Source organism: Mchenga conophoros, linkage group LG8 (genome assembly GCF_057382185.1).
Source record: "Mchenga conophoros isolate Kocher_MC1m ecotype Shallow Benthic linkage group LG8, M_conophoros_male_GT1.1, whole genome shotgun sequence".
NCBI lineage: Eukaryota > Metazoa > Chordata > Actinopteri > Cichliformes > Cichlidae > Mchenga > Mchenga conophoros.
Genome location: NC_140533.1, coordinates 17,714,556 through 17,742,394, shown reverse-complemented (window position 1 = coordinate 17,742,394; position 27,839 = coordinate 17,714,556). Strand labels below are relative to the sequence as shown.

At 40.0% G+C, this 27,839-nt stretch overlaps 1 protein-coding gene and 17 non-coding genes across 19 annotated transcripts; 3 read left to right on the top strand and 15 right to left on the bottom strand.

The window, feature by feature from the left end:
- Positions 1-207: 207 nt before the first annotated feature.
- On the bottom strand, positions 208-26,357 carry nrap (nebulin-related anchoring protein). 2 transcript variants are annotated; one of them, XM_085284618.1, is made up of 43 exons: positions 26,134-26,357; positions 25,655-25,749; positions 25,333-25,420; positions 24,061-24,165; positions 23,638-23,736; positions 23,388-23,495; positions 23,142-23,246; positions 22,915-23,022; positions 22,712-22,819; positions 22,521-22,628; positions 21,715-21,831; positions 19,927-20,031; positions 19,673-19,780; positions 19,389-19,493; positions 19,136-19,234; positions 18,950-19,054; positions 18,706-18,813; positions 18,483-18,590; positions 18,177-18,374; positions 17,948-18,052; positions 17,761-17,859; positions 17,571-17,675; positions 16,615-16,722; positions 16,321-16,478; positions 15,558-15,711; positions 15,360-15,464; positions 7,838-7,936; positions 7,514-7,618; positions 7,297-7,404; positions 7,046-7,159; positions 6,761-6,958; positions 6,163-6,267; positions 5,808-5,906; positions 5,530-5,634; positions 5,336-5,443; positions 4,831-5,142; positions 4,637-4,741; positions 4,318-4,416; positions 4,079-4,183; positions 3,856-3,963; positions 3,408-3,719; positions 2,557-2,712; positions 208-2,276 (listed from the first exon to the last, which is right to left on the bottom strand). In XM_085284618.1, exons 1-43 carry the CDS (start codon positions 26,197-26,199, stop codon positions 1,992-1,994), a joined length of 5,400 nt encoding a protein of 1,799 aa, XP_085140744.1. In that variant the 5' UTR covers positions 26,200-26,357; the 3' UTR covers positions 208-1,991. The 2 variants fall into 2 exon arrangements, with proteins under 2 accessions (XP_085140744.1, XP_085140745.1); XM_085284619.1 differs by lacking the exon at positions 24,061-24,165 and having other exon boundaries at positions 209-2,276.
- trnac-gca (transfer RNA cysteine (anticodon GCA)) lies at positions 10,186-10,257 on the bottom strand. The gene has a single exon. It is a non-coding gene; the product is annotated as a tRNA-Cys (tRNA).
- trnac-gca (transfer RNA cysteine (anticodon GCA)) lies at positions 10,589-10,660 on the top strand. The gene has a single exon. It is a non-coding gene; the product is annotated as a tRNA-Cys (tRNA).
- On the top strand, positions 11,120-11,191 carry trnac-gca (transfer RNA cysteine (anticodon GCA)). The gene has a single exon. It is a non-coding gene; the product is annotated as a tRNA-Cys (tRNA).
- trnac-gca (transfer RNA cysteine (anticodon GCA)) lies at positions 11,450-11,521 on the top strand. Its single transcript has one exon. It is a non-coding gene; the product is annotated as a tRNA-Cys (tRNA).
- trnac-gca (transfer RNA cysteine (anticodon GCA)) lies at positions 11,945-12,016 on the bottom strand. Its single transcript has one exon. It is a non-coding gene; the product is annotated as a tRNA-Cys (tRNA).
- On the bottom strand, positions 12,146-12,217 carry trnac-gca (transfer RNA cysteine (anticodon GCA)). Its single transcript has one exon. It is a non-coding gene; the product is annotated as a tRNA-Cys (tRNA).
- Positions 12,319-12,390, bottom strand: trnac-gca (transfer RNA cysteine (anticodon GCA)). Its single transcript has one exon. It is a non-coding gene; the product is annotated as a tRNA-Cys (tRNA).
- On the bottom strand, positions 12,492-12,563 carry trnac-gca (transfer RNA cysteine (anticodon GCA)). Its single transcript has one exon. It is a non-coding gene; the product is annotated as a tRNA-Cys (tRNA).
- trnac-gca (transfer RNA cysteine (anticodon GCA)) lies at positions 12,665-12,736 on the bottom strand. The gene has a single exon. It is a non-coding gene; the product is annotated as a tRNA-Cys (tRNA).
- Positions 12,997-13,068, bottom strand: trnac-gca (transfer RNA cysteine (anticodon GCA)). Its single transcript has one exon. It is a non-coding gene; the product is annotated as a tRNA-Cys (tRNA).
- trnac-gca (transfer RNA cysteine (anticodon GCA)) lies at positions 13,170-13,241 on the bottom strand. The gene has a single exon. It is a non-coding gene; the product is annotated as a tRNA-Cys (tRNA).
- On the bottom strand, positions 13,500-13,571 carry trnac-gca (transfer RNA cysteine (anticodon GCA)). The gene has a single exon. It is a non-coding gene; the product is annotated as a tRNA-Cys (tRNA).
- Positions 13,673-13,744, bottom strand: trnac-gca (transfer RNA cysteine (anticodon GCA)). The gene has a single exon. It is a non-coding gene; the product is annotated as a tRNA-Cys (tRNA).
- On the bottom strand, positions 13,846-13,917 carry trnac-gca (transfer RNA cysteine (anticodon GCA)). The gene has a single exon. It is a non-coding gene; the product is annotated as a tRNA-Cys (tRNA).
- On the bottom strand, positions 14,176-14,247 carry trnac-gca (transfer RNA cysteine (anticodon GCA)). The gene has a single exon. It is a non-coding gene; the product is annotated as a tRNA-Cys (tRNA).
- trnac-gca (transfer RNA cysteine (anticodon GCA)) lies at positions 14,349-14,420 on the bottom strand. Its single transcript has one exon. It is a non-coding gene; the product is annotated as a tRNA-Cys (tRNA).
- On the bottom strand, positions 14,522-14,593 carry trnac-gca (transfer RNA cysteine (anticodon GCA)). Its single transcript has one exon. It is a non-coding gene; the product is annotated as a tRNA-Cys (tRNA).
- Positions 26,358-27,839: the final 1,482 nt, after the last annotated feature.

Sequence of the window (27,839 nt, the reverse complement as noted above, 5' to 3'; positions counted from 1 at the left end):
CATCTGGATTGGCCAGATGGCAACATATGTTGCTCTAAGTTACTTAATATGTTAAGTATCAATTTGCTTTTTCCAGGGAAAAAAGTACATATGTTTATTTTGTTGTTTTTTAGAGAATATTCGCTTTTTTGTGCCTTGCATTTATTTTCCTTATCTGAGCTCACTTTACAGTTTGATAACTCTGCTATAGTTTATATACTTTTTGTCTACTTTTGTCATGTGACTGTTATATTAGAAATTGAGAGACAGAGAGAAATTCAAACTGGGGAAGATCCTTTCACCACATACTCAGACTTTCTGGGTCTCGGATGTAACAAACACTGCAGGTATGTGTCTCTTGTAAATTCAGATGGCAGATGCCGAGGCCCTTTACAACGACACTGGTTTGCCACATTTATCAAATGCAGTGTTTTTAATTCTTCCTTTTAAAAGGAAAATAAGACACGATAATTATTATAGCAGAACCTGTGAAGGATACAAATGCATGACATAGACACAGGGAAGCATGTTGGAGAATTTGAAGCTAAATAACTCAAAAAACAACTTAAAGTATGGAAAACCTCAGTTAGCAAACAGATTTTAACAAAGGGCAGCAGAAGGGTTTATAAGAAAGAGGTCCAAAATTATGTCAGAGAGAGCAATCTAAAAGGCAGGAAATAAAATTGCCTAAAAACAAAACAGGGTAAGATCAAAGTAAAGACAGATGGATGCATTTCACTAACTTGTCAACACAAAGCACTTTTACAGAGGCTATAGCAGCCATTGTAGTTTACACTGAAACATCTGTAATCTCTCAATGTGGCCCTAATACTGTGTTGTAAGACTGAAAGACCGGATGCACTGTATGTCTTTTGAATTTGGAAGAGTTCTCAGGCAACTTGTATTTTATTTTGTTTGTTCTATATCAAAGTAATCCAAAATTCTTGCAGATTGCTTTTACATCATAAGATGCATTAAAAATGTTAGTGATCCATTACATAAAACATCTTGGTCTGTCTGACACTGCAGGCTGATTCTGGAGGCCCATTGGTGTGTGTGACCATATATTTTTGGGGGTTTGTGTGAAAGTAATCACAAACAGCATGCACTATGTCACTCTAGTGGTGAGCTGTGGTCAGAAGAACAAGCCTGGTGTCTACACCAGCATCCATACATACAGCTAGATCAGGAGCAAGATCACCTCAACATCAGTCATGTGATTCACCTTACTTTGCTGTGTGTTTTTCTGTACTTAGCAGTCATTTGTATTCTGGGAATAAAAAGGGACAAAAGCTTAGTTTGCCTGGGAAAACAACCCAACAAAAACAGTTTATTAATCATTGATAAAACCAAGAATTTACTCCGAGCCCAGCTTTGAGTTAAAAGAGACACAAACTCACAAAGCTGAACCTGTCAGACAAAAGTAGATCCCATCACTTCAGTAGGCTTATACTTCTTACTCATTGGTTGAAAGTGCATAAAATGATCAAACCTTTTTGCAAGACTGCAACAAGGTTTTGTGCTTTCATCATTTGAACTTTCAGCATACAGTATTTATCAGATTTTGGCCATATAACAATCTGGTCCAGCCCATATTTCTTCCAAATACACTCAGTATATGAAAGCACAAACTTTCCTTCAGCATTCCACTCAGTTTGACCTTCAACCTGCAATAACCTTAATTCAGCTTTGTTAATCCTGTCGTTTTGCTTGAATTTGCTAAAAATGGCTCTTCAGTTGAAATTTACACCTTAGCACTCACACAAATACCAACAATCCTTCCAACAAACATCACTAGTGCTGTCCTGGTTCAACATGCTTAATCTCACTCTTAATCATATGAACTCTGCTGCAGTTTGTTATTACATCTATAGCAGCTCTGATAATATTGTGGCTTCTCATGTAACTGCAAAGTCACAATTATCGCTTCATCAAAGTAGTAAAATAACACAGTAAAATATAAGCACACTTTCTAAAAGTGACCATCTCTGTCTCCAAATTTCTCCTTTGCTCTACGCTTCTTCTATGGCAGCAACTTTACTGGACTTGGTTGTGTTCTGGAGGGTGGCTGAAGACGAAGATGAGGTGGTGCTGGACTTCTTCTCCATGGATCTGAATGAAGTTGTGGTGGTGCTGGACTTTTTCTGCACGGTCTGGATGGTCTTCTTCCTCTTGACATGAAGAACTTCCATCGCATCCATGTTGACACCTTGCTGGATCTCCTCACTGGTCTCCACCTGCTCAGAAGCTTGCTGTTGCTGTTGTTGCTGCTCCTCCATCATCTGCTGATAATGCAGCTGAAAGGAAGACAGAGAGGACGTTTTCAAGACCCTTTGCTGTCTAAGGACTTCCTTATTTTTTATATATATATATATATATATATATATATATATATATATATATATATACATATATATATATATATATATATATATATATATGTATATATATATATATATATATATATATATATATATATATATATATATATATATATATATATATGTTGGGGTTTTTTTTGTTTTTTTTAAAGACACTGTACTAATCACTATTGTCACCATTCCATGATGAACTTACCATCATGTGTTGCTGATACTTCGCAATAGCCTCATCAGCGCTAACTCCATCAGCCAGCCCCAACTCTGCAGCCCGGCGTGCAAGCTCTGCTTTATGAGAACCAGGAGGGGTCCAGCCCACTCCTCTGATCCAGTTCAGGTCCGACTTGTAGTTCACCTTGAATAAGAAAGAAAAGAAATGACAGTGGTATATTTCTACTACAAATAAGCAAGTGGCCCAAATTTAATACATGGCATTCTTAAATAACTTGGGGTTAATGTTTTCAATACATTTCATTCAATCTTTGGAAGATTTTGGTTAAGCCTGGGCTTATAGTCAGTTAGTTTTTTAATTAAAAAAACATGAATTATGATTCTGATTAAGGCAACAAAACAAGCCAAAAATAAGTTGCTCTGACTGAGCAGTTATACTTTGTGGCTTAAAACTGCAAGAATGATTCAAAAGGTCCAAAAAACATGGGATCTGTAAACTGGAAAACCAAAACAATAAACTCAAAGAGGGTAAAAGAATTCACAGAATTGTGGCTCATTATTAGACCAATACACAGACCAGTTCAATAATGAGAACGCTCTAACCAGCAACCACAAAATGACCCCAATGTTAATCCATGGGGCAATTGTCCGTGTTAAAAGTACACATGCTTGTTTTTTCAGGATCATCGTGTGACTAAAAGTAAACACTGAATTTGGCTCATGCCATAGGTCCCACTGTTGCACAAGACATTTGCTTTTTGAGCACCTAACAGTGCTTCTTCCCTAAATACATATCAATCAATCAATAAATGACACATCAATAAATGACAGTAATTATATTTTCAGATCCAGCTCAGTTGCACGAGCATCACAACTTACATCACTCTGCAGTTTGTAGGCCTGCTTTGCATGCTTGACATTGAGCTGTTCGGGGTCACAGGTGTAGTCGTGGAGCTTGTGTCGATAGGTGAGGTCACTAGCCTGAGCTTGGCTCTTTTTGGCGTGCAGGAACTCAGGCTGATCTGGGCGGATGTTGTAGTGGGCACGTTCCTCCTTGGACTGACGTTTGTACTCTAAGTTGCTTTGGAGTTTGCTTGCTGCCAGAGAGTGCAACATCTTAGGGTCATCCTCCACACAGCGCAGGCCTACCTGGTGGCCCTTCTCCTTCAAGTGAGCCTCCTTGTAGCGGAACTGTTGCAGGGAGAAATACAGGGTCAGCATCCTTTAAATGCCTTTGTTTAATACTGTTACTGTACAGTATAAAAATGTTTGTCCTGGAATAATAGCCTCGAAAATGTATTTCAATGCAACAAGGCCCATAACTCACATCACTAGCGATTTCTCTGGAAGCCTTGGCAGTTTGGAAGGGAATAGCGTCCAGCCTCAGGTCGTAGCCCGATGTCTTCACTTGCTCCCCAGACGCCTTGTAAACTTTCTTCGTGGAAAAATAATGCTCAAGATTAAAATGTTATGTAGAGATATTATCATCTTTTTTTAAAGGATTTTAAAAAATATTTTTTGTAAGTATTTAGCTGATAAATGTGCCTTACATCACTAATCTGCTGGGCATTCATCTTTGCTCTGATGAAGTCTGGATCATCTGGATGCAAGGTGTATTTATGCATGTCGTCATTCTTTCCAGATTTGTACAGCCTCTGTAGTGGATGAGAGGCACAGGCATGAACAAGGTAGAAATATCACCGCCAGCAGCTAAGACAGCAAAAGACTTAGAGCGGAATCAGGTTTTTGAATCAGTTCTCTCTTATAAGCATTTCCATCTTCTTCCTACCTCACTGCACTGCTGATAACTAGTCTTAGCGTGAACTATATCAGGAGAGTCAGGTACTGAGGTAAACTTCAGGCTGTCTGGCAGCTGGCGATACCTCTTCTGCAAGAAGGAAGACCACACACACATTTAGACACAGATGGCGAAAGCTTTTAAAGCAATACTGCATAAATGCTAAATTCAGCTTCATATGCAGTCAGAGCTGGAGCTCATAACCTTACAGGAGTTTAATTAAAACCATAAACATGATGGATATATTACTTTAATTTGACAGTAAACTGCAGCAATATTATAAATTAACAGGTTTCGGTGCATTACTCACATCACTTATAAGTTCTCCAGCCTTTTTGGCAGACTCCAGCTGAGGCGCACCCACTCCATCCCAGGCTACCCCTTTCATGAAATTGAGGTCTGACTTGTAGAGTTTCTAAACATAAAGTAATAGAGCAATAGATGAGTCAGGACATTTGCACTTCCTATTAGTAATTTAATCTCTTCTTTACTCCCAGCCCTCACCTCACTCTGCAGTTCATAAGCCTTTTTGGCCCATTTGACCTTCATGTCGTCAGGGAGCACCGTGTACTCGTGCAGCCTCGTCCTGTAGTCCTGGTCGCTGGCCAGTGCCTGCGCATTCTTAGCCGCCACCAGATTAATCATGTCTGGCGTGAGGTGGTACTGTCCGCTGGTTGTCAGTGCATCCTTGCGGTACTCCTGGTCGCTGGCCAATCGGCCGGCCTGCAGGCAGTGCAGCATACGTGGGTCGTCCATGATGCATTTGACCCCAATGTGCTTCCCCTTTTCCAGCAGGTGGTTGTGTTTGTACTTGTACTGCAGAGACACAAGTTAGATTAATCAACTGGAACTGATCTGCAAATTTTAATCAAAAGGATACAAAACCCTGCATACGATTCCTACTTTACCAGAGCTTAGAGTGAGCATTTTTTTTAAAAACTTAATCATGGTTGATTTAACTCTTTAAATGCTTGGGTTTTGCTGTGCTGTTCAACAAATGTGATCTTACATCACTGGCGATGCCCGTGGAGCTCTTGGCAGCCTGGAAGGGGATGTCCTGCATGGTGAGTTTGTATCCCTGAGCCCTGAGAGTGTGCCAGGACTCTCTGTACTTTATCTGCAAAGAAAAAAAGTTATCTATATTGTATATACATATAACATTTGAAAAGAACATGCTTATGATCACTGTATGCTGTTAAGTACCTCACTAAAGTTGGCTGCATTGATCTTTGCTTGTGTAATCTCTGGCCTCTCAGATGTAATAGTGTAGCTGTGTTGGTCATTCACCCCTTTCTCCTTATACAAACGCTGGGACAGAGAGATAAAACCCAGTTTATTATCATTCAAATCATCAAATATTTCCAGCAAAGTAACATGCCTGGTTATTTCTAGTAATCTTAAAAAGGAACGTTGCAGCTTAAGCAAGCAAAAAAACATTTACAAGAAAAGGAGAAACTAAAACAGTAACGTTATTGTCTTACTTCATTTGCAATCTGTGAACTGTGTTTGGCATGGATAATATCTGGAGAGTCAGCAACAGAGGTGTGCTTGAAGTTGTACGGCTGCTGACGGTACTTTTTCTGTTGCAGAGAGAATTAAACAGTTAGTTTTTGGTGTAAATCAAGTCAATGTTTTGAATTCCCACCAACAAAATCAAAAGTTAAACCCAGAAAATTTATAGTGAAACATTTTTACCACTGAAAACGTCAGATCCAGAATCAACTATACGATTTCCCTTGATCATGCATCAAGATAGGGTGAATATAGGCAACCTAACATGCACTGAAAGCACTAAAAAGGGCAGAAAGTAAATGAAAAGCATAGGGGATATCTCACTTCACTGATGAGGTCTGTGGCCTTCTTGGATCCTTCAATCTGCAGAGCACCAGTGGCGATCCAGGCTGTGCCACGCAGGTAGTTCAGGTCAGAGCGATACAATTTCTGTAGGGTGGACAAAAAAGAATAAAATAGGAATATTACAGAAGCAAACGTGATTCCATTTTATTACTGTCAGTTACTATCTAGTACAAGTTTCAGCCTTTAATAATCAATTTGCCTGGTAGACGTGTGCTGTCTGTTACAGAGATAAATAAACCAGCCTTGTAACCAGCCTCAAACACACTTTAAGTATCAGATACTAGCTGTTTCTTTAAAATAGCTTGGCCTCAACAATTGGCACTAAAAACTGAAAATCTTGATCACATCTCTGAATGTAAAAACAAGTCTCATTACATAGAAACAACCACTGCAAAGTTTTTTTTTGATCTACAAATACAGCATTTCATGTGTTCATTGATTTAATGGTTTAAAATTGTAAAGTACAAATAATGTTGCCTTTGTGCTCTTTTTCACAGCAAGCTCAGTTGTGACAGAAGAGCGTTGTTAAATCTATAAATAAAAGATGCTGCGAGCAGCTGTCTGCCGTCACTCTCACCTCACTCTGCAGGGTGTATGCTTTCTTGGCAGCTAGCAGCTTCAAGTCATCCGGCAGCGCGGTGTATTGATGCAGGGACAGCCGGTAGTCCTGGTCACTGACTAATGACTGTGCCTTTTTAGCATGTGCAACCTCCAACATGTCCATGGGTAGGTGGAACTTTGAGAGTTCCTTTGCAGAGTCCTTCTTATACTTGATCTAGATGGGGAAATGTGATTACGAGAATATTGTATAATCATTAAAATATGATTTCTATCAGCTAAACTGCAGAAACTAAGTACTCACATCACTCTGTAGCTTGCTGGCATAGACTGAGTGAGCAATGTTCAAGTCATCCTGCAGTCCCTTCAGGCCGATCATCTTCCCTTTGGTCTTCTGAAATTCTTCTCTGTACTTTTGCTGAAATGACACACAAAACACACAAAGCTTAGTGAGGAGAGCTATTTGAAAATCTGTGTTGACAAGAGCAGTTTCAGTTCAACTTTCTGCTAAAAAATAGTAATAATGTGGTTTCATATGATGAAATGGATTCTCACATCACTGAGGATCTCTGCAGATGCTTTGGCAGATTGGAAAGGAATGGCATCCAGACGCAGCTTGTAACCGCCATCACGTATCTTCTTCCAAGATTCCTTGTATTGCGTCTGAAATGTGTCGGATGGACAAACTCAGTTTCACCGCGAAAACATTATATAAAACCTGCCGCAGAGAAGAACTTTTTGACTGACTAAATGTGCCTATGTATGGTTTTACCTCACTGATATTCATGGCATTCAGCTTGGCTTGCACCAACTCGGGTAACTCTCCACTCAGTGTGTAGTTGTGCTTCATGTTTTCACCCTTCTCCCTGTACAACCTCTGTAAAGAAGAAAAAACAGCACTAAAGATCAGTTTACCGCAATGAAACAAGCCTTAAAATAACTCAATCTGGTGAACTTCCAGGTGCTACAGTGGTTTTTGTGGCATATGTCAAGTGGGCCAAAAAAACTCAACAAGCTAGGTAACAACATGTTTGTTGTATGCTATATCACGCAATAATAACATATGGCTGAGGCTACAAATGTCAGCTGAACTTACATCAATTGCAAGTTTGTTGCTTAGTTTGGCCTGGTTCATCTCTGGAGTGTCTTCAACACTGGTGAACTTCAGAGCGCTTACATCCTGACGATACTTTTTCTGGAGAAGAAAAATACCCCAGTGATGAACACTAGGCTGTAACAATGGGAGGCAACCATAAAAAACTCAATGCATATACGTGTTGGGACCACTAGAGGGCACACACTATATCATAAATATCCCACATAGCAAAATTGGTATGGCCTGGATCTGGCCCACACAATGTGCTTACACATGGCCCACATACCGAAAAGAATGACGGCCCCGATCTGGTTTGCCAGAGGTGGCTCACACATGGGCCAGTTGCAGACACACTGCTGGCCCTGTGCTGGCCCAGAACATTTTGAACTCTGGCCCCAGATGTCAGCCTAATGTGTACCTTAATCAAGCCATGTAATAACAACATGTACTGGAACATAATAGTGGAAAACTAGCAAGACAAAACTCTGTTCAGACAGAGAATGGACTGATTCTTATATAATGCCTTTCTAGTCATCCAGATTACTCAAAGTGCTCTGTACAACATGCCACATTCACACACTTTGTCTAAACTGGGTGCTTCCTAACTATATTCTAACTCTTGACATGCAGACTGGAGGCAGGACTCGAATCACTTACCCTCTGATCAGTAGGTGACCTGCTCTACCTCCTGAGCTTCAGCCACCCAGTGGTAAACATGACTAAACCCTCACTAGGTTTAGGATAAAGTGTACATCACAAACCTGTCAAACCTGCAATTGAAACGTTGGCTACCATAGCAGTATAGTATCGCAACATGGCATTTGGGTCTTCTAACTAAAACAGGAAAATGGTAACATAAATAGTGCCATCATTGCCAGACCTGCCCCACATCTGGTTGATATACACCCCGCCATGACACCAGTCAGTCAGAAGTGCCAGTCAGAAGTGCCAGCTTGATGCCAGACCTGTTTTGTATGAGCCTGGGCCACATAAACCAAAACATAATAGGGCCAGATGTGGCATGCCATCGCATAAACAGTGCCATCTACATCAGGCCTGGCACATATCTGGATGACATATCACTTGCCATGCCAGAAGTCAGCCAGCTGTGCCAGCTTGACACCAGATCCAGACCAGACTTTTCTGCTATGTGGGATGGATCCTAAAAAATAAAGTACCTAAAAAAATCAAAAAGATGGAAAAACAAAAGGAGACTTTGTTAGATAGATACATAACCACATGTTCACAAACAGTATACAGAAAAATGCTTGCTCAGGACGGGCTCCAAGATCTGTTCTGTTTCATAAACTAATGGTGGTAACATGAGTGGAATGACAAATAAGTGGCTGCTCATGATGAGATTAAGAATAGTGCATGTAGATTCCAGCCTCGTGTATCATATGCAGAACATTACAAAAAAGACTGCACCAGATAAAAAGAAGTGACTTCTGAGATATCAGATTCTTTACAGGATGGGCTTCTGGAAAATGTAGGTACAAGAAAATGGCCAAAAGAATTTATCAAGAACGTTTGCTAAGTAGGAGGAATCCCGACTTGAACCCAAGACCTCTTGATCTGGGGTCAAATGCTCTCGAAGAACCCTGATAGCAAAGGCTTTGACTCGGATTGTGTCAGGAAACACTAAGAACAAGGAGAGTCAAAGGATAGGACAACATTTGTATGAAAATATAGTTTAGAAATGAACAAAGGTGAAATACTAAGGAACTGCGTTTATCTGAATGCAAAATCAGGCCAGGAAAAAGCCCTGATAGATAACGCTTTGACTAGGATTGTGTCAGGAAATACTAAGAACGAGGAGAGTCAAAGGATAGGACAACATTTGTATGAAAATATAGTTTAGAAATGAACAAAGGTGAAAAATTAAGGAACAGTGTTTTACTGAATTCAAAGTCAGGCCTGGAAAAAGCCCTGACAACTAAGGTTTTGACTCGGATTGTGTCAGGAAATTCTAAGATGCACGAGACCCAAGAACGCTTACAAAGTAGGGGGTATCCCGACTTGAATCCGAGACCTCTTGAACTGCAGTCAAATTTCTGTGAAATTATACTTTAGAAATGGACAAAAGGGAAATATTAAAGATTTAGATTTATCTGAATGAAAAGGCAGGCATGCAAAGAGCGTTTGTTAAGTAGGGAGCATCCTGACTTGAACAAAAGACCTTTTGATCTGCAGTCAAATGCGCTGCCACTGAGATATACCCCCAATACACCTTCCCTATGAACCTGACAAAGCTTTCATGAAATTAAATGTTAGAAATGGACAAAAGGGAAATATTTAACATCTACATTTTTCTGAATGCAAAGTCAGGCCTGCAAAGACAGTTAAGTAGGGGGCATCCGGACTTGAACCAGAGACCTCTTGATCTGCAGTCAAATGCTCTGCCACTGAGCTATATCCCAGTTACTCCTAATACTCTAAAAGAACCCTAATAGCTAAGGCTTTGACTCGGATTGTGTCTGTAAACACTAAGATGCATGACAGTCAAGAATGTTTGCTAAGTAGGGGGCATCCGCACTTGAACCAGAGACCTCTTGAACTGCAGTCAAATGCTCTGCAACTGAGCTATACCCCCAATACCCCTGCACTGATCAAGAGGTCTCTACTTAGCAAACATTCTTTGCAGCCCTAACGTTGCATTCAGAAAAAACTAAATGTTTAATATTTCCCTTTTGTCCATTTCTTCCGTTTAATTTCATGAAAGCTTTGTCAGGTTCATTGTGCAGGGGTAATGGGGGTATAGCTCAGTGGCAGAGCATTTGACTGCAGATCAAGAGGTCTCTGGTTCAAGTCTGGATGCCCCCTACTTAGCAAGCGTTCATGACTGTCGTATATTCAGACACAATCTGAGTCAAAGTCTTTCCTATCAGGGTTCTTCTAGAGCAGGGGTGCCCAATCCCGGTCCTCGAGAGCTACCGTCCTGCAGCTTTTAGATGCATCCTTGTTCCCACACACCTGAATCAAATGAATGGCTTGTTATCAGGCCTTTGCCAAACATGATGGCATGCTGTAGAGATCAAACCATTTGATTCAGCTGTGTTGGAGTAGGGATGCATCTAAAAGCTGCAGGATAGTAGCTCTCGAGGACCGGGATTGGGCACCCCTGTTCTAGAGCATTTGACTGCAGTTCAAGAGGTCTCTGGTTCAAGTCCGGATATCCCCTACTTACCAAACATTCTTGACTGTCATGCATCTTAGTGTTTTCAGACACAATCCGAGTCAAAGCTTTAGATTTTAGGGTTCTTTTAAAGAATTAAGAGAAATGGGGGTATAGCTCAGTGGCAGAGCATTTGACTGCAATTCAAGAGGTCTCTGGTTCAAGTCTGGATGCCCCCTACTTAGGAAGCGTTCATGAACGTCATGTATATTCAGACAAAATCCAAGTCAAAGCCTTTCCTGTCAGGGTCCTTCTAGATCATTTGAACCCAGATCAAGAGGTCTTTGGTTCAAGTCGGGATGCCCCCTACTAAGCAAATTTTCTTTGCAGCCCTGACTTTGCATTCAGAAAAAACTAAATCTTTAAAATTTCCCTTTTGTCCATTTCTTCCGTTTAATTTCATGAAATCTTTGTCAGGTTCTCATGTCAGGGGTACTGGGGGTATAGCTCAGTGGCAGAGCATTTGACTGCAGATCAAGAGGCCTCTGGTTCAAGCCCGGATACCCTCTCCTTAGCAAACGTTCTTGAATGTCATGCATCTTAGCTTTTTCAGACACAATCCGAGTCAAAGCCTTTCCTATCAGGAAATGCTCTGATCAAGTAGAGACCTCTTGATCAGAGCATTTTGATCTGCAGTCAAATGCTCTGCCACTGAGCTATACCCCAATTACCCGTGACATGTCAACCTGACAAAGCTTTCATGAAATTATACGTTAGAAATGGACAAAAGGGAAATATTAAAGATTTAGATTTTTCTGAATGCAAAGTCAGGCATGCGAAGAAAGTTTGCTAAGTACGGAGCATCCCGACTTGAACCCAAGACCTCTTGATCTGGGGTCAAATGCTCTAAAAGAACCCAAATAGCTAAGGCTTTCACTCGGATTGTGTCTGAAAACACTAAGATGCATGACAGTCAAGAATGTTTGCTAAGTAGGGGGTATCCGGACTTGAACCAGAGACCTCTTGATCTGCAGTCAAATGCTCTGCCACTGAGCTATACCCCCAATACCCCTGCACAATGAACCTGACAAAGCTTTCATGAAATTAAACGTTAGAAATGGAAAAAAGGGAAATTTTAAAGATTTAAATTTTTCTGAACGCAAAGTCAGGCCTTCAAAGAAATTTTGCTAAGTAGGGGGCATCTGGACTTGAACCAGAGACCTCTTGATCTGCAGTCAAATGCTCTGCCACTGAGCTATACCCCCATTTCTCGGAATGCTTTAAAAGAACCCTAATAGCTAAGGCTTTGACTCGGATTGTGTCTGAAAACACTAAGATGCATGACAGTCAAGAATGTTTGCTAAGTAGGGGGTATCCCGACTTGAACCAGAGACCTCTTGAACTGCAGTCAAATGCTCTGCCACTGAGCTATACCCCCATTTCTCCTAATGCTCTAAAAGAACCCAAATAGCTAAGGCTTTCACTCGGATTGTGTCTGAAAACACTAAGATGCATGACAGTCAAGAATGTTTGCTAAGTAGGGGGTATCCGGACTTGAACCAGAGACCTCTTGATCTGCAGTCAAATGCTCTGCCACTGAGCTATACCCCCATTTCTCGGAATGCTTTAAAAGAACCCTAATAGCTAAGGCTTTGATTCGGATTGTGTCTGAAAACACTAAGATGCATGACAGTCAAGAATGTTTGCTAAGTAGGGGGTATCCGGACTTGAACCAGAGACCTCTTGAACTGCAGTCAAATGCTCTGCCACTGAGCTATACCCCCAATACCCATGCCCAATGAACCTGACAAAGTTTTCATGAAATTATACGTTAGAAATGGACAAAAGGGAAATTTTAAAGATTTAGATTTTTCTGAAGGCAAAGTCAGGCCTTCAAAGAAGTTTTGCTAAGTAGGGGACATCCAGACTTGAACCCAAGACCTCTTGATCTGGTGTCAAATGCTCTATAAGAAACCTGATAGGAAAGGCTTTTTGACTCGGATTGTAACTGAATATACATGACAGTCAAGAATGTTTGCTAAGTAGGGGGCATCCGGACTTGAACCAGAGACCTCTTGATCTGCAGTCAAATGCTCTGCCACTGAGCTATACCCCCATTTCTCGGAATGCTTTAAAAGAACCCTAATAGCTAAGGCTTTGATTCGGATTGTGTCTGAAAACACTAAGATGCATGACAGTCAAGAATGTTTGCTAAGTAGGGGGTATCCGGACTTGAACCAGAGACCTCTTGAACTGCAGTCAAATGCTCTGCCACTGAGCTATACCCCCAATAACCCTGCACAATGAACCTGACAAAGCTTTCATGAAATTAAACGTTAGAAATGGAAAAAAGGGAAATTTTAAAGGTTTAGATTTTTCTGAACGCAAAGTCAGACCTTCAAAGAATGTTTGCTAAGTAGGGGGCATCCCGACTTGAACCAAAGACCTCTTGATCTGGGGTCAAATGCTCTATAAGAATCCTGATAGGAAAGGCTTTGACTCGGATTGTGTCTGAATATACATGACAGTCAAGAACGCTTGCTAAGTAGGGGGCATCCCGACTTGAACCAGAGGCCTCTTGATCTGCAGTCAAATGCTCTGCCACTGAGCTATACCCCCATTTCTCGGAATGCTTTAAAAGAACCCTAATAGCTAAGGCTTTGACTCGGATTGTGTCTGAAAACACTAAGATGCATGACAGTCAAGAATGTTTGCTAAGTAGGGGGTATCCCGACTTGAACCAGAGACCTCTTGATCTGCAGTCAAATGCTCTGCCACTGAGCTATACCCCCATTTCTCGGAATGCTTTAAAAGAACCCTAATAGCTAAGGCTTTGATTCGGATTGTGTCTGAAAACATTAAGATGCATGACAGTCAAGAATGTTTGCTAAGTAGGGGGTATCCGGACTTGAACCAGAGACCTCTTGAACTGCAGTCAAATGCTCTGCCACTGAGCTATACCCCCAATAACCCTGCACAATGAACCTGACAAAGCTTTCATGAAATTAAACGTTAGAAATGGAAAAAAGGGAAATTTTAAAGGTTTAGATTTTTCTGAACGCAAAGTCAGGCCTTCAAAGAATGTTTGCTAAGTAGGGGGCATCCCGACTTGAACCAAAGACCTCTTGATCTGGGGTCAAATGCTCTATAAGAATCCTGATAGGAAAGGCTTTGACTCGGATTGTGTCTGAATATACATGACAGTCAAGAACGCTTGCTAAGTAGGGGGCATCCCGACTTGAACCAGAGGCCTCTTGATCTGCAGTCAAATGCTCTGCCACTGAGCTATACCCCCATTTCTCCTAATGCTCTAAAAGAACCCAAATAGCTAAGGCTTTCACTCGGATTGTGTCTGAAAACACTAAGATGCATGACAGTCAAGAATGTTTGCTAAGTAGGGGGTATCCGGACTTGAACCAGAGACCTCTTGATCTGCAGTCAAATGCTCTGCCACTGAGCTATACCCCCATTTCTCGGAATGCTTTAAAAGAACCCTAATAGCTAAGGCTTTGATTCGGATTGTGTCTGAAAACACTAAGATGTATGACAGTCAAGAATGTTTGCTAAGTAGGGGGTATCTGGACTTGAACCAGAGACCTCTTGAACTGCAGTCAAATGCTCTGCCACTGAGCTATACCCCCATTTCTCGGAATGCTTTAAAAGAACCCTAATAGCTAAGGCTTTGACTCGGATTGTGTCTGAAAACACTAAGATGCATGACAGTCAAGAATGTTTGCTAAGTAGGGGGCATCCGGACTCGAACCAGAGACCTCTCTCCTGAGTTCAACATAAGACCTGGTTCATTAGATTAGAACACCCATTATGCATCTGGAAATTATAGGAAGCAGGGACTTATACGCCCTGAATCGAATTAAAAATCCACCCCTGTAGCTATCAAATTAAGATGAAATCCACATGAACTTATCAGTTAGGGCAACAAGAAATGCTAAATTACATAATGTCAAATTATATGTCTCTTGTACTCAAAGTGAGACCTGGTTCCACAGAGCAGAAGCCTGATAGTTTTGGGCTTCTGAATGGAAATTTAGCCCATAGGCCTGAAGGAGCAAGTTTTCTCATAGTTGAAAGAATGCCTGGATATGTTGGATGAGCTTTATAGTTTTATGTTTTTTAACATGTAAAATCAGATTTCCTCATATTTTAAAGTATGAACTTCAACTTGAATTGAAAAATATATAAACAGATATGATTTTAAACCTTGGAAGTTTCTGTGATATAACTCTCTAACCAAACTGAACACTAAGAAGATTGAGACTGATCTAAAAAAAGAATACTTTTGCCTCATTTTTACTAAAAAAAAAAGGGGGAAATATTAATAACATTTAACAGTGATTGTTTTATAGCTACTCGGAGCAATGCCTTGTCAGTCATAGTATTAAACATTACCTCGCTGACCAGCTCCCCAGCTTTCTTTGCTTGCAGGACATCCAGAGATTTCGAGGCCTCCCAGCCAACGCCCTTCATCCAGTTCAAATCTGACCTATACTGTTTCTGAAAACAGACGTGCGCACATATCAGTATCAAATTCTGCAGTACTTTTTCATAAAATGATTGGTCATTCCAGTGCCTAAAAGTAAGATTTACATCGCTTTGTAGTCCATAAGCCTTCTTCGCCCAGGCAACATTAATGTCAGTTGGCAGAGTAGTGTATTCATGGAGTATAGTCCTATAATTGGTCTCAGTTGCCAGGTCTTGAGCCTTCTTGGCATGGCTGATGTTCAGCATATCCAGGGAAACACTGGAAATGAAGATTAGTTTCAATGAGGAGCTTTGTTCCAAAACTGCAGAAAATGAAAGGTCAGTTATTGTTGAGTTGAGTTCAGCTCTTTGCTGATTGGGGTCTACTTAAAAAGAAGGATAATACACTTCATTTTACTTTGACTTTATCTGGGGTGATGGCTCATGCAGTCTTTATCAGAGCTTGTTTGACCTTTTGAAATGAAATGTCCTGTAAAACTTTCTAAATTGCTGCTGGTATGAAAAGAAAGCAGGATATTGCTAAGGAATCTGCTAATAATGTTTGTAATAATCTAAAAGCTTCTGTCAGTAGTTTTCCTCTTCAACTGATATCTGATAAATGATATAAGCTCTTTATCTCATTTTTAGAGTTACTGAAATGCTATAACACATGCATCATTACCCTCTGAGGTATAAAGATAAGAATATTAGGGCTAAATGACCTCGCTAACTCAGAAAATGCAAAATGAATTGCTTCACTTATTACCAATTAATTGAAGAAGACCATGCAACACAGATTTAAGAAACTATACCCAACTATAAATGACTCCCTTTACTTTATCTCTAGTACCAGATGCATCTGGGTGTAAAGAACTAAGCTTGGCCTCACCTGTATTTGGTCTTAGTGTCCTCGTAGTTCTTTTTGTAGTGGCGATCACTCTGTAGTTTGGTGGCCAGAGTGGAGTGAGCCATCTGAGAATCCTCACTGACCGCTTTAATGCCAATCATCTTGCCTTTGTTTTTCTCATACGTCTCTTTGTATTTCACCTGCAAAAAGACAAGAAATAAATGGTTCAAGATGCTAAATGCTACTTCTTAAAGAATCCAATGATTTCAAAATGCTGCAACTCAACCTAACCTAAGGTTATTGCAAATTTCAGAGTAAAAGAGAATAGAAACTCACATCACTAGCCAGGTCTCTCTTGGCTCTTGCTGTGAGTATAGATAGGGAGTCCAAACGGAGCTCAAAGCCCTTTTCCCTCTGCTTCTCCCAGTTGCTCTTGTACACTTTCTGCAAAGACAAATGCATGAGGAAAAAAATCATATCAGCACCTCACACGCACATATTGAGAAACTCGTTAAATTGCTTTCACCTTCAGGTGAAAACACAGAAAACTGTGAGGGCTGCGTGAGACAGACTAGAGACAATTTGTGAGACAAATTAAGCGTGAAAGACAATTTCACGTTGAACGGTGCGTGAGCTGCTACTTCAAAAGACTTAAAGTGCATTATATCACGTCATGTGGATTTTTAAAAGCAAATCTAATTTTGATAATTTTAAATTATTGGACTGAATAACTGGCTAACCAGCTTGATTTTGTACCAAATGGAGACACTAAATAAGTTCAGCTGAATATAAGAAATTGGCTTAAATAGATTCCCCTTTCCGAGAACAACACTATGTCGAACCAGGTCACAGAATCAAACTGCTTTTAAGAAGATAAAATACAGTTTGTTTGTGACATTTTATATATATATATATATATATATATGTGTGTGTGTGTGTGTTTGGTTGATATATACAGTTTTGTAATGATACCCTATGATTCATTAACTTGTAGAATCATCTTCAGCAGCAATAACTGAAAGTAATCGTTTTCTGCAGATCCTGGTAGCTAGTTTTTTACCTTTTTAATTTCTATGAAAGAACAAGGGACGTACTTGGTTTTCCACATAAAGTCCCTTTAAAACATAATTTGTCAAATGATTGCATGCATGAACTTATACCAGTTCAAGTGTGAGACACACGGCAGTCAACTGCACATTCTTGAGGAGCTTGTATAACGTAGCAGATAACAGATATAGTTTAAAAATGTGAATATTTGTTTTCTACATCAATTTTTTTATAAATGAACTTACTGCACTGAGAAGGTCCGCGTTAGCCTTTGCTTGTCTGAAAAGAGGTTCGTCCTTTGTGATGGTGTACTGGTGCAGCATCTGCTCTGTGTTTGCTTTGTAGGCCAACTGAAAAGTCACATAGATTAGTATATACTGCAAGAATGCACTAGAATGAATGGCGTCTCATTCCGGCTCTAAAGTGGAGACTTACATCGCTCTGCAGTTCCTGGCTTTTCTTTGCGTGCTTGATGGAGAGATCATCAGCCACCTGGGTGAACCTGATGCTGTCTGCCTTCTGACGGTATTTGGTCTGAGAGAAAAAAGCAGCCAAATAAATGGTGTGCTTGAAAGAAAACAGCAACAAACTAAAATATAAACACAAGCACATTTCCACTCACATCACTAAGCAGCTCTCCAGCTTTCTTTGCCTGAGTGATGTTGAGACATCCTTCGGTCTCCCAGCCCACTCCTTTCATCCAGTTCAAGTCTGAACGATACTGGTTCTGCAGAGAGGAACAAATGTCAAGAAAGACTTCTCCAAAAGACTTCTCTTTGCCTTTTTCTTCATGTCTCTGCATTTAAAAGAGACCCCTTAACCAAAATATCACCCTCAGGTGGCTCTCTCACCTCACTTTGGAGGGCATAAGCCTTTTTGGCCTGCTGGACCTTGATGTCATCTGCCATGACTGTGTAGTCGTGGAGCTTTGTGCGATACTCCAGGTCACTGGCGAGTGCCTGGGCCTTCTTGGCATGGCTTAGGTTGATCATGTCCAGAGGAAGGCTGTACTGGGCCTGGCTCTCTTTAGAGCCCTTCTTGTATTCAATCTGAAGTTGTAACAAAAAGCAATAGGTAACCTCTGAGGTTATACTCTGGGCTTGTGTGAGTCACACAAGTCTACACTATTACATTGCAGGTCAAGCAATTCTACTTACATCACTGCTCATCTTAGCCACTTGCAGAGAGTGCAGAGTCTTGGAGTCGCTCACGTTGACCCCCACAGCCTTCTCCTTGTTCTTCATGTAACTCTCTTTGTATTTAATCTGAAACACATGCCCGTCTGACTTGATTTCATTTGCCAGCTTTTACTTCTGATTAAAGCCACTTAGATTTTTGCTTAGATGTCTTTGCAGCAAAGAGAAGCGTGAGTTTACTTACGTCACTTGCAAGGTCTCGGGAGGCCTTGGCTGCTTTGACGCTCAGATCGTCCACACCAATTTCACAAGCTTTAAACTTTGTCTTCTCCCACTCCTCTTTATATTTAATCTGAAGAAACAGAAATGGGTTATGGCATCATAATGCCAATAACAAGATAGATCATGTGGATTGGTAGTGAATTCTGGGTGCTTGCATGACGAGTGAAGGTAAGCTATTGATGCAAGTGTGAGAAGAGTAAACTTACATCGCTACACAAAGCAGCATTGGCTTTGGCTTTTTGGATTTGGGGCAGGTCTTGGGATAGTGTGTACTGATGCTTTGTCTTCTCATACCCGGCTTTGTAATTTAACTAGAGGCCACATGAATTACATGGTTAGAAAAAATAAGAAACTTATTAAGTGTTATGCATGGTGTTATACTGTTTACTTACGTTGCTGACAAGCTGAGCATTTTTCTTGGCCAAAACAATGTCAGGTGTGTCTGTCACTGACTTGTACTTCACCTGGTCAATGTGCTGCCTGTAGTTCTTCTGCAACCACAATGACAACAGCGCTGGGATGAAGTTTGCTATCTGAGAACCGACTTTACATTTGAATAATTTTTCTGATTTTAAGTGCTTTTAAAAAAAACCCTTTTAGCGTTAAAATGTCCCTTTGTCTTAATTATATTGTTGGAGGCTGTACCTCTTTCAGTGGATCCAGTTTTCTTTGGCTTTGGTAACCTGGCGTAAGATTGGCCGGGTAGTTGTATTCAGCCTGCTCCTGCTCACAGCCTTGTTTATAAGTAATCTGAGATATGCAGGACAAAACCACCACATCAATAAAATCACTCGCACAGACAGTTGACAGTTTATCATTTTCTATTTACAAATTAAACATGTAAAATTGTTTCTTTTTATCCGTGTAATATGAAATCAAATCCAACCAAGCAGATCTAATACACTGATTTGATTAAAAATAAGACTTACATCACTTGCCAGCTTCCTCGCTTTCATGGCATGCATGGTCTTCTTATCAATACCCGAGTCTTCATAGTGGCCTTTCATACCAGTAGTGTATTTCTCTTTATATTTGTTCTATAGAAAATATTTGTTTAAAAAGAAACATGTTCATGTGCTAATATCAGGTATTAATATATAAATACGTTGTTTGTAGGGTGTCAAAAAATCTACAAAATTATCAAAATATATATATTTGACATTGTTTTTGCGATTAAACTTACATCACTGGTGAACTTGGCAACCTTGGCTGCATTTTGAAACTGTGGGGTCTCACAGAAATTGATGCTGTGTCCTTTGCTGTTCTCCAAGTCTTTTTTATACTCCACCTGTTAGCAAACGTAAAAATAAAGCAGCCAAGCTGTAACATTTTTCACTGCAACCTCATTTTTCTGTTTTCCACAGTGAGAGCTGATCCTTTGTGGCACATTGGTGCCTACATGGCTAAATATACAGTAAAGTTCCTCCCACTAATCAGTCACCATCACTGACACTCCATCATCACTCGAGAGTCTCTGAGACCAACCTTTAATCTTAAACATGCTTTGCTGAGCTTAACATTAAAACCATTTCCCTATTTAACATGTCAGTCTCTTTATCATGAAAATATCACACAGGGGAAACCTCACCTTTAAACACTGGTGCTTGAAGTTATGTGATCATGGCTGTTATTGGGGCCGTCTTTTCTGCTAGCTTTATGCTTAAGTGCAAATAAAGTCACTGATCTCAACCTCTGGATGCTGTTTGAATCGTTGGAGCTGTTTAAAATATTTTCATAAAATTATCTGAGAAATCTAATGCTTTGTGCTCCAGCGTGGTGAGTGAAATACCAGTATCACATTTAGTACTAATATAAAGTCTATTGATGCACCATGCTAATCACGTTTGCTAGTGTTAGCTTGTGGTGGGCAGATTAATCCAACGCTGGTATTGGTTTTGGATCGACAGTAGTGCTATATGATTGATATTTTATTTCTATCTTCTTACTTGAGTATGTAGTCCACTGAATTGGGTTAAATATTTGTTTTTTAATGCAAAAATATACCTCAGTACTCTTGTGTTCACTGTCAAATCTATAGCACAACAGAAACTGGCACAAAGTGCTTTAGAGACAGGCACATTTACATTCCAGGTCTCCAAAAAACAGTTTCCATAAGCAATAAAAAGCTGAAAAGTGTGTTTTATTGTGTAAACTAAAACTGAAAGTGATTTAGTGTTTATTAAATGTGATGATGATGATGATGATGATGATGATGATGATGATGATGATAATGATGATGATGATTCATTTTTTAAAATCATGACATGCTGCTCTTTGCTACACAAGCTGCCTTTATAGGTTAAAAAGTATCAGTGTGGGCATTGGTATCTGAAATACTTGCCCTGTATTTACTTAAAATACTTTACAATTCGCAGTATAGAGCAGCACTAGTGTTAGCTGATAACTTCTCATCCAAATATTTCTACTTTTGGATTAAAAAGCCAAAACGACTACACTCCAGGGTTTAAAATGCAACTCACTAACCATGCTATGTTCTTTATTTACAGTCTGTCATTATATCATAAACATTATTTGAAGCATAAAACAAAAAAACAAAACTGAGATAATGTGTCTGTGTGGTTTTGGTGGAAAATTAGATTCAGAATAAGAGCTAATTTCTAACACACATATTTTTAAGGCTAAGAATAGATTCTTAAAAATAAAGCGCAGTGTGAGGTAACCTTAGTTTGGCAGGATGGGCCATGACCTTGGAGGTAAGCTGTCACCTCACCACACAAGCATTTCAGAGATGCTGAAAATGCAATTCAGGAGGCTTCATGTCTGCTGGACGCTGACACAGTACACCCAATATCTCCCACTCTTAAACACACATACATACATTTACCTGAGACTGACTGTTGCTTAGACAAAAAGCTATTTGAATATTCACATTGTTCTTTCCCTACGCTCTGAATAAATCTAGACACACAAATGTATTTAGCGAAGGTTGTATGCTTCTCACGAGCCTCACCTCACTGACAATCTTGTTGATTTTTCGTGCGTTCTTCAGTGCCAGATTATCCTCAGAGGTCAGACTGTGAAAGTGTGACGTGCCCTTCATCTTGTTTAAGTCTTTCTTGTATTTTAACTGGAAAGAGATGAAAAATTACTAAACGTGTTGCAGGAGGAGAAGGACAAACAGTTTTGCTCCTGCAAGGTTGAGGAACACACACAAACAGAGTCTAATTCATTCACTGCGGATAGTTTAGAGAATGATGACATCAAGTCTCCTCATTGTTGTCCCTCGTCTGCTATTCTGCCCGGTGTTGACAAGGACACTTGATTGATGAAGCTGAAACTCTTACACACTACACTCTGCAATGTTTTGACAACATTTACTACTAGTCCACATGACTAGATGACAGATACAAGCTCCCTTTATAACTACATGCAATCCTTCCAACACCTACACAACAAAGCATCTAAATGTTAGACTCAACATATTTGGGGCTCAGGAGGTAAAGCAGGTCATCTGCTGATCGGAAGGTTTGTGATTTGATCCCTGGCTCCTCAGGTCTGCATGCCAAATATCCTTGGGCAATATACTAACCCCAGGTTACTCTCCGATTCATCCATCAGAGTGTGAATGCTAGTGAGAAAGCACTGAAGAAAGTGAATGTGGCATGTTGTATAAAGCGTTTTGAGTGCGCTGGGAGAGTAGAAAAGGGCTAAATAAGACTCAGTCCATTTACCAAGATGGACCAATTACATGTTTGTCAAAGATACTTACAGCTTTTAGAAATATTTCACTGGGTCCACAGTCAGATTGATACTTACATCACTGGCAATTTCCTGTGCCTTCTTTGCAAGGTGATAACCAGGCGTAATCATGGCGGGGAAACTGCCTTTGCCTCGCTGTTGCTCGTATTCTTCAGTATAGGCAATCTGGAAACAGGAGAGCACTTTGCTTTATTTAGTTCACTTTGAATTAAAACAAACTGATGGAACAGTGACAGTAATTTTCATACATGGCTGAAGTTCTCTGCATTTTCTTTGGCATGGACAATCTCAGTAACAGCCGCTTCAGCGCTGGCTTTCCCCTTTATCTCCTGTTCGTACATCTGACGATACTTAATCTGGTTCAGCATGAAAACAACAGCATTTACATGCATTAGTATTTACTTGCATATGTGTGTGCTGTTTTTTTTGTTTTTTGTTTTGTACTACTTACGTCACTGGCCTGCTCAGTGGCCTTCTTTGACATTTTGTATCCAGGCGTAAGGTGTGCAGGGAAACTACCTTTACCTCTCTGCTGCTCATATTCTTCTGTGTAGGCATACTGATGAAAAAGAGGTGATGCCTCATATCCATAAATATATTATTGTAAGAATATATATGTTTATAGTTGAGCAGAGCTAGTTAAAAAAAAAAAAAGTCAACAATGTCTGAAGGGCTTACATCGCTAACAATTTGTCCTTGTTTCTTGGCCAGAATCACCTCAGGGGGGTCCACAAATGTTGTGTATTTGGAAACTCTTTCCTCGTGTCCTTTTTTATATTCCAGCTGAAGAGAAAGACAACAAAGCATTTTTATTTGGCCTCTTGAATTTTTGATAAACTTGCATGGATTGTTTAACAGAAAGGGAAAATCAGTGAAGTTTAATCTTTTCTGTGAGGTACAGAAAGCTAAATGAAATCCACTTACATTACTTGCTAAGGTATTTGCCTTCTTGGCAGTTTGGTAGCCCGGTGTGATCATTGCAGGGAAGCTACCCTTTGCTTTTGACTGCTCATATTCTTCTGTGTATTTGACCTGTACAAAAAAGAAGCCACAAAATCAGCCATGTGACCAACACTGTTAAAAATTGTAAGTTTTTTTTTATATCAACTATTTAAATAGAATATACTCATGATACAACAACACAACAACCAGTGAGAAAAAAACGTGTACTCACATCACTGATGGTATTCTGTGCCTGGGACATTGTCACTATCTCCTGGTTGCTCACCATCCCTGAATACCAGGTCTGCTGCTGTGAGAACTCAGACTGAGACTGAAAGGCCGGTTTATATATAAAAGATAAACATGGTCAATTACAAATGTTCCTAAACCAGGCAATTATGCATCTTGCAAGGTTTTTATGAACCTGTTAAATAAGCCATGCAATTCATTTATGTGAAATCATACAAAAAATAAACAAGTGCTTACTCATGACAGACAAAAGATTTGGCTGAATTAAAATACTAAAGTAGAAGAAATTAGGAAGTTTGAAGAATAATTTGTAATTCTTCTCTCTTTTATTTGATAAAGATAAGAATTTGGGTTGAAAATTCCCTTTAAAAGGGTTCAATGGCCAGTTGCTCTCCCAGGAGCTCACCTGGCTGGCCATCTGATTGGCTAGGCAAGCCTTCTTCAGCTCCATGGATCTCGTGTCACAGTGGAAGGTGGACATAAAGCGTTCGCCATCTTCGCGATACTTCAGCTACAAGGATGGCACATGGATGACAAGCATTAAGCCAAGGCCAGCGAGCATTTGCACATGCAGACGCTGCACATGTGACTGCAGCATCCATTTTGGTAGTTGGATGCTACTAATCACCTAAAAATAAAAAAATATATTTTTTACTGCTAGTCCTAACTGGTATTGCTTTACTTAAACAGTGCCAAACATCTCTCTATTCTTGTGCTGCAGGAGAACCTGAGCTGAAAAGCTAAATGATGAAGGGATAATGTTAGAGAGCTGGTATTAATAACTAAGATGTTCCACTCAAGATGGTACAAGACCTGCCCAGAACAAACCAGAATAGAGTACTTTGTATATCATCCTAGAGTTGTAAAAACCATCCCAAACTAATCTTAGAATAGCTCTATGTCAGAGGAAGAGACAGGACAGAGTGACGTCTCTAGAGCATCATCGCCTAAAGGGTATAAAGTACAATCAATAGGAATAAGAAAGCAAAAGCTGCATGTTAACCCAAGCAAGATATACACTTTTTAAATGTTCAGTGGGGTAAATCTAGACAGGGGGTTGAGGGCCACTCATGATCCGAGGTCAGCCCTCAGATCAAATGTTGAAATGTTAATTCCCACATCCCTCCAGTGGCTTAAAACAGTAGCCGAGGCGCTTGCTAGCCTACTGCTAATATAAGCATGAGAGCCTTGCGTGAACTTAGAGGCACAGACAGACTCAGACAGACAGAAACAGGTGGCTGAGCAGAGGAGAGGAAGGGATGTGAAGCTGTTTTTCCTGACATATAATTTTAGCCCGTTGAAGCATAAAGTGGGCTAAGTGGAGGGGGGTATCTAGCCCCTGTCAGGGAAACAGAAATAACCTGAGCCAGTCTCCATTCCAAACCACCTCCGTCACCACGGCCTCAGAACCACCGACCACCTCTCGTAAAGAAGGATTTAGACCTTTGTGATCCAACAGTAATGGATACAAATGCTCAGGGTCAAATCTCAAGTTTTTTACTGCCTTTTTAGACCTCGGTGTTCAGTATAAATAACAATCTTTAGAGTAGACACAGCCATAAACTGTCTTTCCTCTAGTGCCATAGACAGCAACAACAATGCCAGTGAGTCAGAGGACTGAAACATGTTGTATGGCATGCATGCTGCTGCTGTGGTTTTGCTCAGGATGTCCTCTTACCTCACTGCTGGCCTTACTTTGCTTCTTTGCGTTAATGTTGATGGGGGTCTCATAGACGCTTGTGAATGTGTTGTTCCTTGGATTGTGCCTGAAAGGATGAGATACACATATAGTTGCCAACATGGTCACACCAGGTGTAATTCACAACGTTAAAAATGGGACCCTGGCTATTGTGCAATCGTGGTTTACTAAGATGCAGTTAATTTGCCTCCTCTGTGCTTTACTCATTAAAAAAAGATTACGTTTTTATTTATTTTTATCATGTCTGGTGATTAACTACAAACGCTCAATAGGCATTGCAGTAGTATTGACTCCTACTTACACAGAGCAGTATGGCCTCTTCTTGTGGCTGACAAAGTTATTTGGAGTGAGTACCATTTTGCAGACATCACAATGAAAACATGCTTTGTGCCAATTCTGCCAAAAATGAAAGAAAGAAAAAGAAAGACAGACCATGAATATTTAAATCCGTGTTCATAGGAAACATGACTGGAATCTAGTTCATTAAGTAGAGAAAAAATGCTGGACAAGTAATTTCTGTTATATCTGATTAATAAGAGGCCCAGAATAACATCAGTAATCACATCACATTTTCCCACATGGACTCAATGACCGATTCTCTAAAGCTTTAATGTCACTGCTAAACTGTAAGTCTTTTTTTTGTCCAGTCTTTTAATTAAAAACAATCTTATATCCATAACCATTGTGCAGCTGTTATTAGTTTTATGGCTAACACAGACACATTTGAGAGTTCACTTTAACCCAAGAAGGCATTTATTTATAAATGCTTTAATGTATTACCTGGTCAATGCAGTTGATCTTCTCAGCTGGGTAGACCACAAACCCACACCTGGCGCAAGACTGCATGGTGAATGTTTTCCCTTCTTCTCAAAATCTCTCGGGAAAACCAATAAAACTATTGGCCAAAATGAAGTCGGGTCAGTCAGACGGACAGACGGCCCTTTAGCTGAGGAACTGGGAATCCCAGACAGTAGCGGTAGTGCGTCTCTGGTGGCTGAAAACTTAGCTCTGTGACTGTGGGACTGTGAAACTGGCTCTTACTTCACACCATGTCCCATGATGGACCACCCCCCTTCTGTGCCCCGTGCTCAAAGACTGGCCGAGTCCAGCTGTCTGTCTGCAGTGAGGGGGAAACAGAGTGACAGAGAGTTCACGTGTCAATCTATATGTGTAATGATCCTCAGTTGGACAGCTACCTCAACTTTGAGTATCTCCACATGACTAACAACATAAAACTGTGATTCCCTGTGTAATACTTTTACTTAGTCAAGTCATCAGCCATGCATGTAAACACAAAGTGTAGGCTGCTTGTTTAAGGCAAGTTTCTGTAGACTTACAAAAGATGTAAAGAATAATGACACAGGATTAATACAGACATATGAGAAAAAATACACATAAAGTGAATACTAAAGAAAAAGGTTAACGCAACATTAGCAAACAGCTTTTTTGACATAAAATGAGGCAATCAAGACCCTCTGAAGCTCAAAAGGGTCAGGGCTGTATTCACTGTAGGAAGACTGTCATGAGGTTGAGGTTTTTAATCTAACTGTGATAATAGGTCACATACCTTGACCTCATAGGATTTTTTTTGTGATTTTTGATAGATTAAATATGCAATAGGAGTAAATATTTAATACTTTGAAATTAATTGTTTATAGAGTATTCTTATACTTGAAGGAAATAGTTTCATATTAGGGAATTAGTCAGTTATAACATATTACTTTTCTTTGCGTGATCAGAGACGTTCGATGTTTGAGGTTATTAACTTCAGTCTATAATGTGACATTTTATCTGTGATGTCTTAAAATGTTCTTTGATTTTCTAATGGATCAACTGTTTTAGTCTAAGATACAGTAGGACTTCTTGTGCCTTTTACAATTTCATTACAATAAGAATAGAAACAGGAGCAGAAACAGAAATACTCTGTTAGATAAAATAATTTTAAAAATAACTAAATAAGCTTGAATTACTAGCAACCAAGATACAGAAAATAACAATTAAATGACTTGTGTAATAGCCACAGATAGAATGGATCTCTTGGAGTGCTCAGAGATCCTTTGGGCCAATGAGGCTGTTGCTGTGTGTGCTGCAGTGACCAATCAGAGAGGCATGTGTCGGGTGGGATAGATTGCCCATGATGCTGAGGAGTTTCTTCAGCATCCTGCTCTCACACCTCTACTGGAGTCTGACGCTCCACTCCCAGAACTGAACCAGCCTTTTAGTTTGTTCATTCTGCTGGCATCAGCTGCTTGCACTCTGCTGCCCCAGCTCACATAGAAAACCACACTTGCCACCAGAGTAATAAACATAGACTGATATCGAAGGCTCTGAGCTTCCTTCCATTTGTAATTTAGGGCAACATTAAACAAATTAATATACATACCTGGCATAGATTATTCGCTTTATGCTGTATTATTATGTCTTCACCGGCCAGCACAGAAAAAAAGCCTTAATTTACGTTTGTGGATATAAATTTGATCAATATG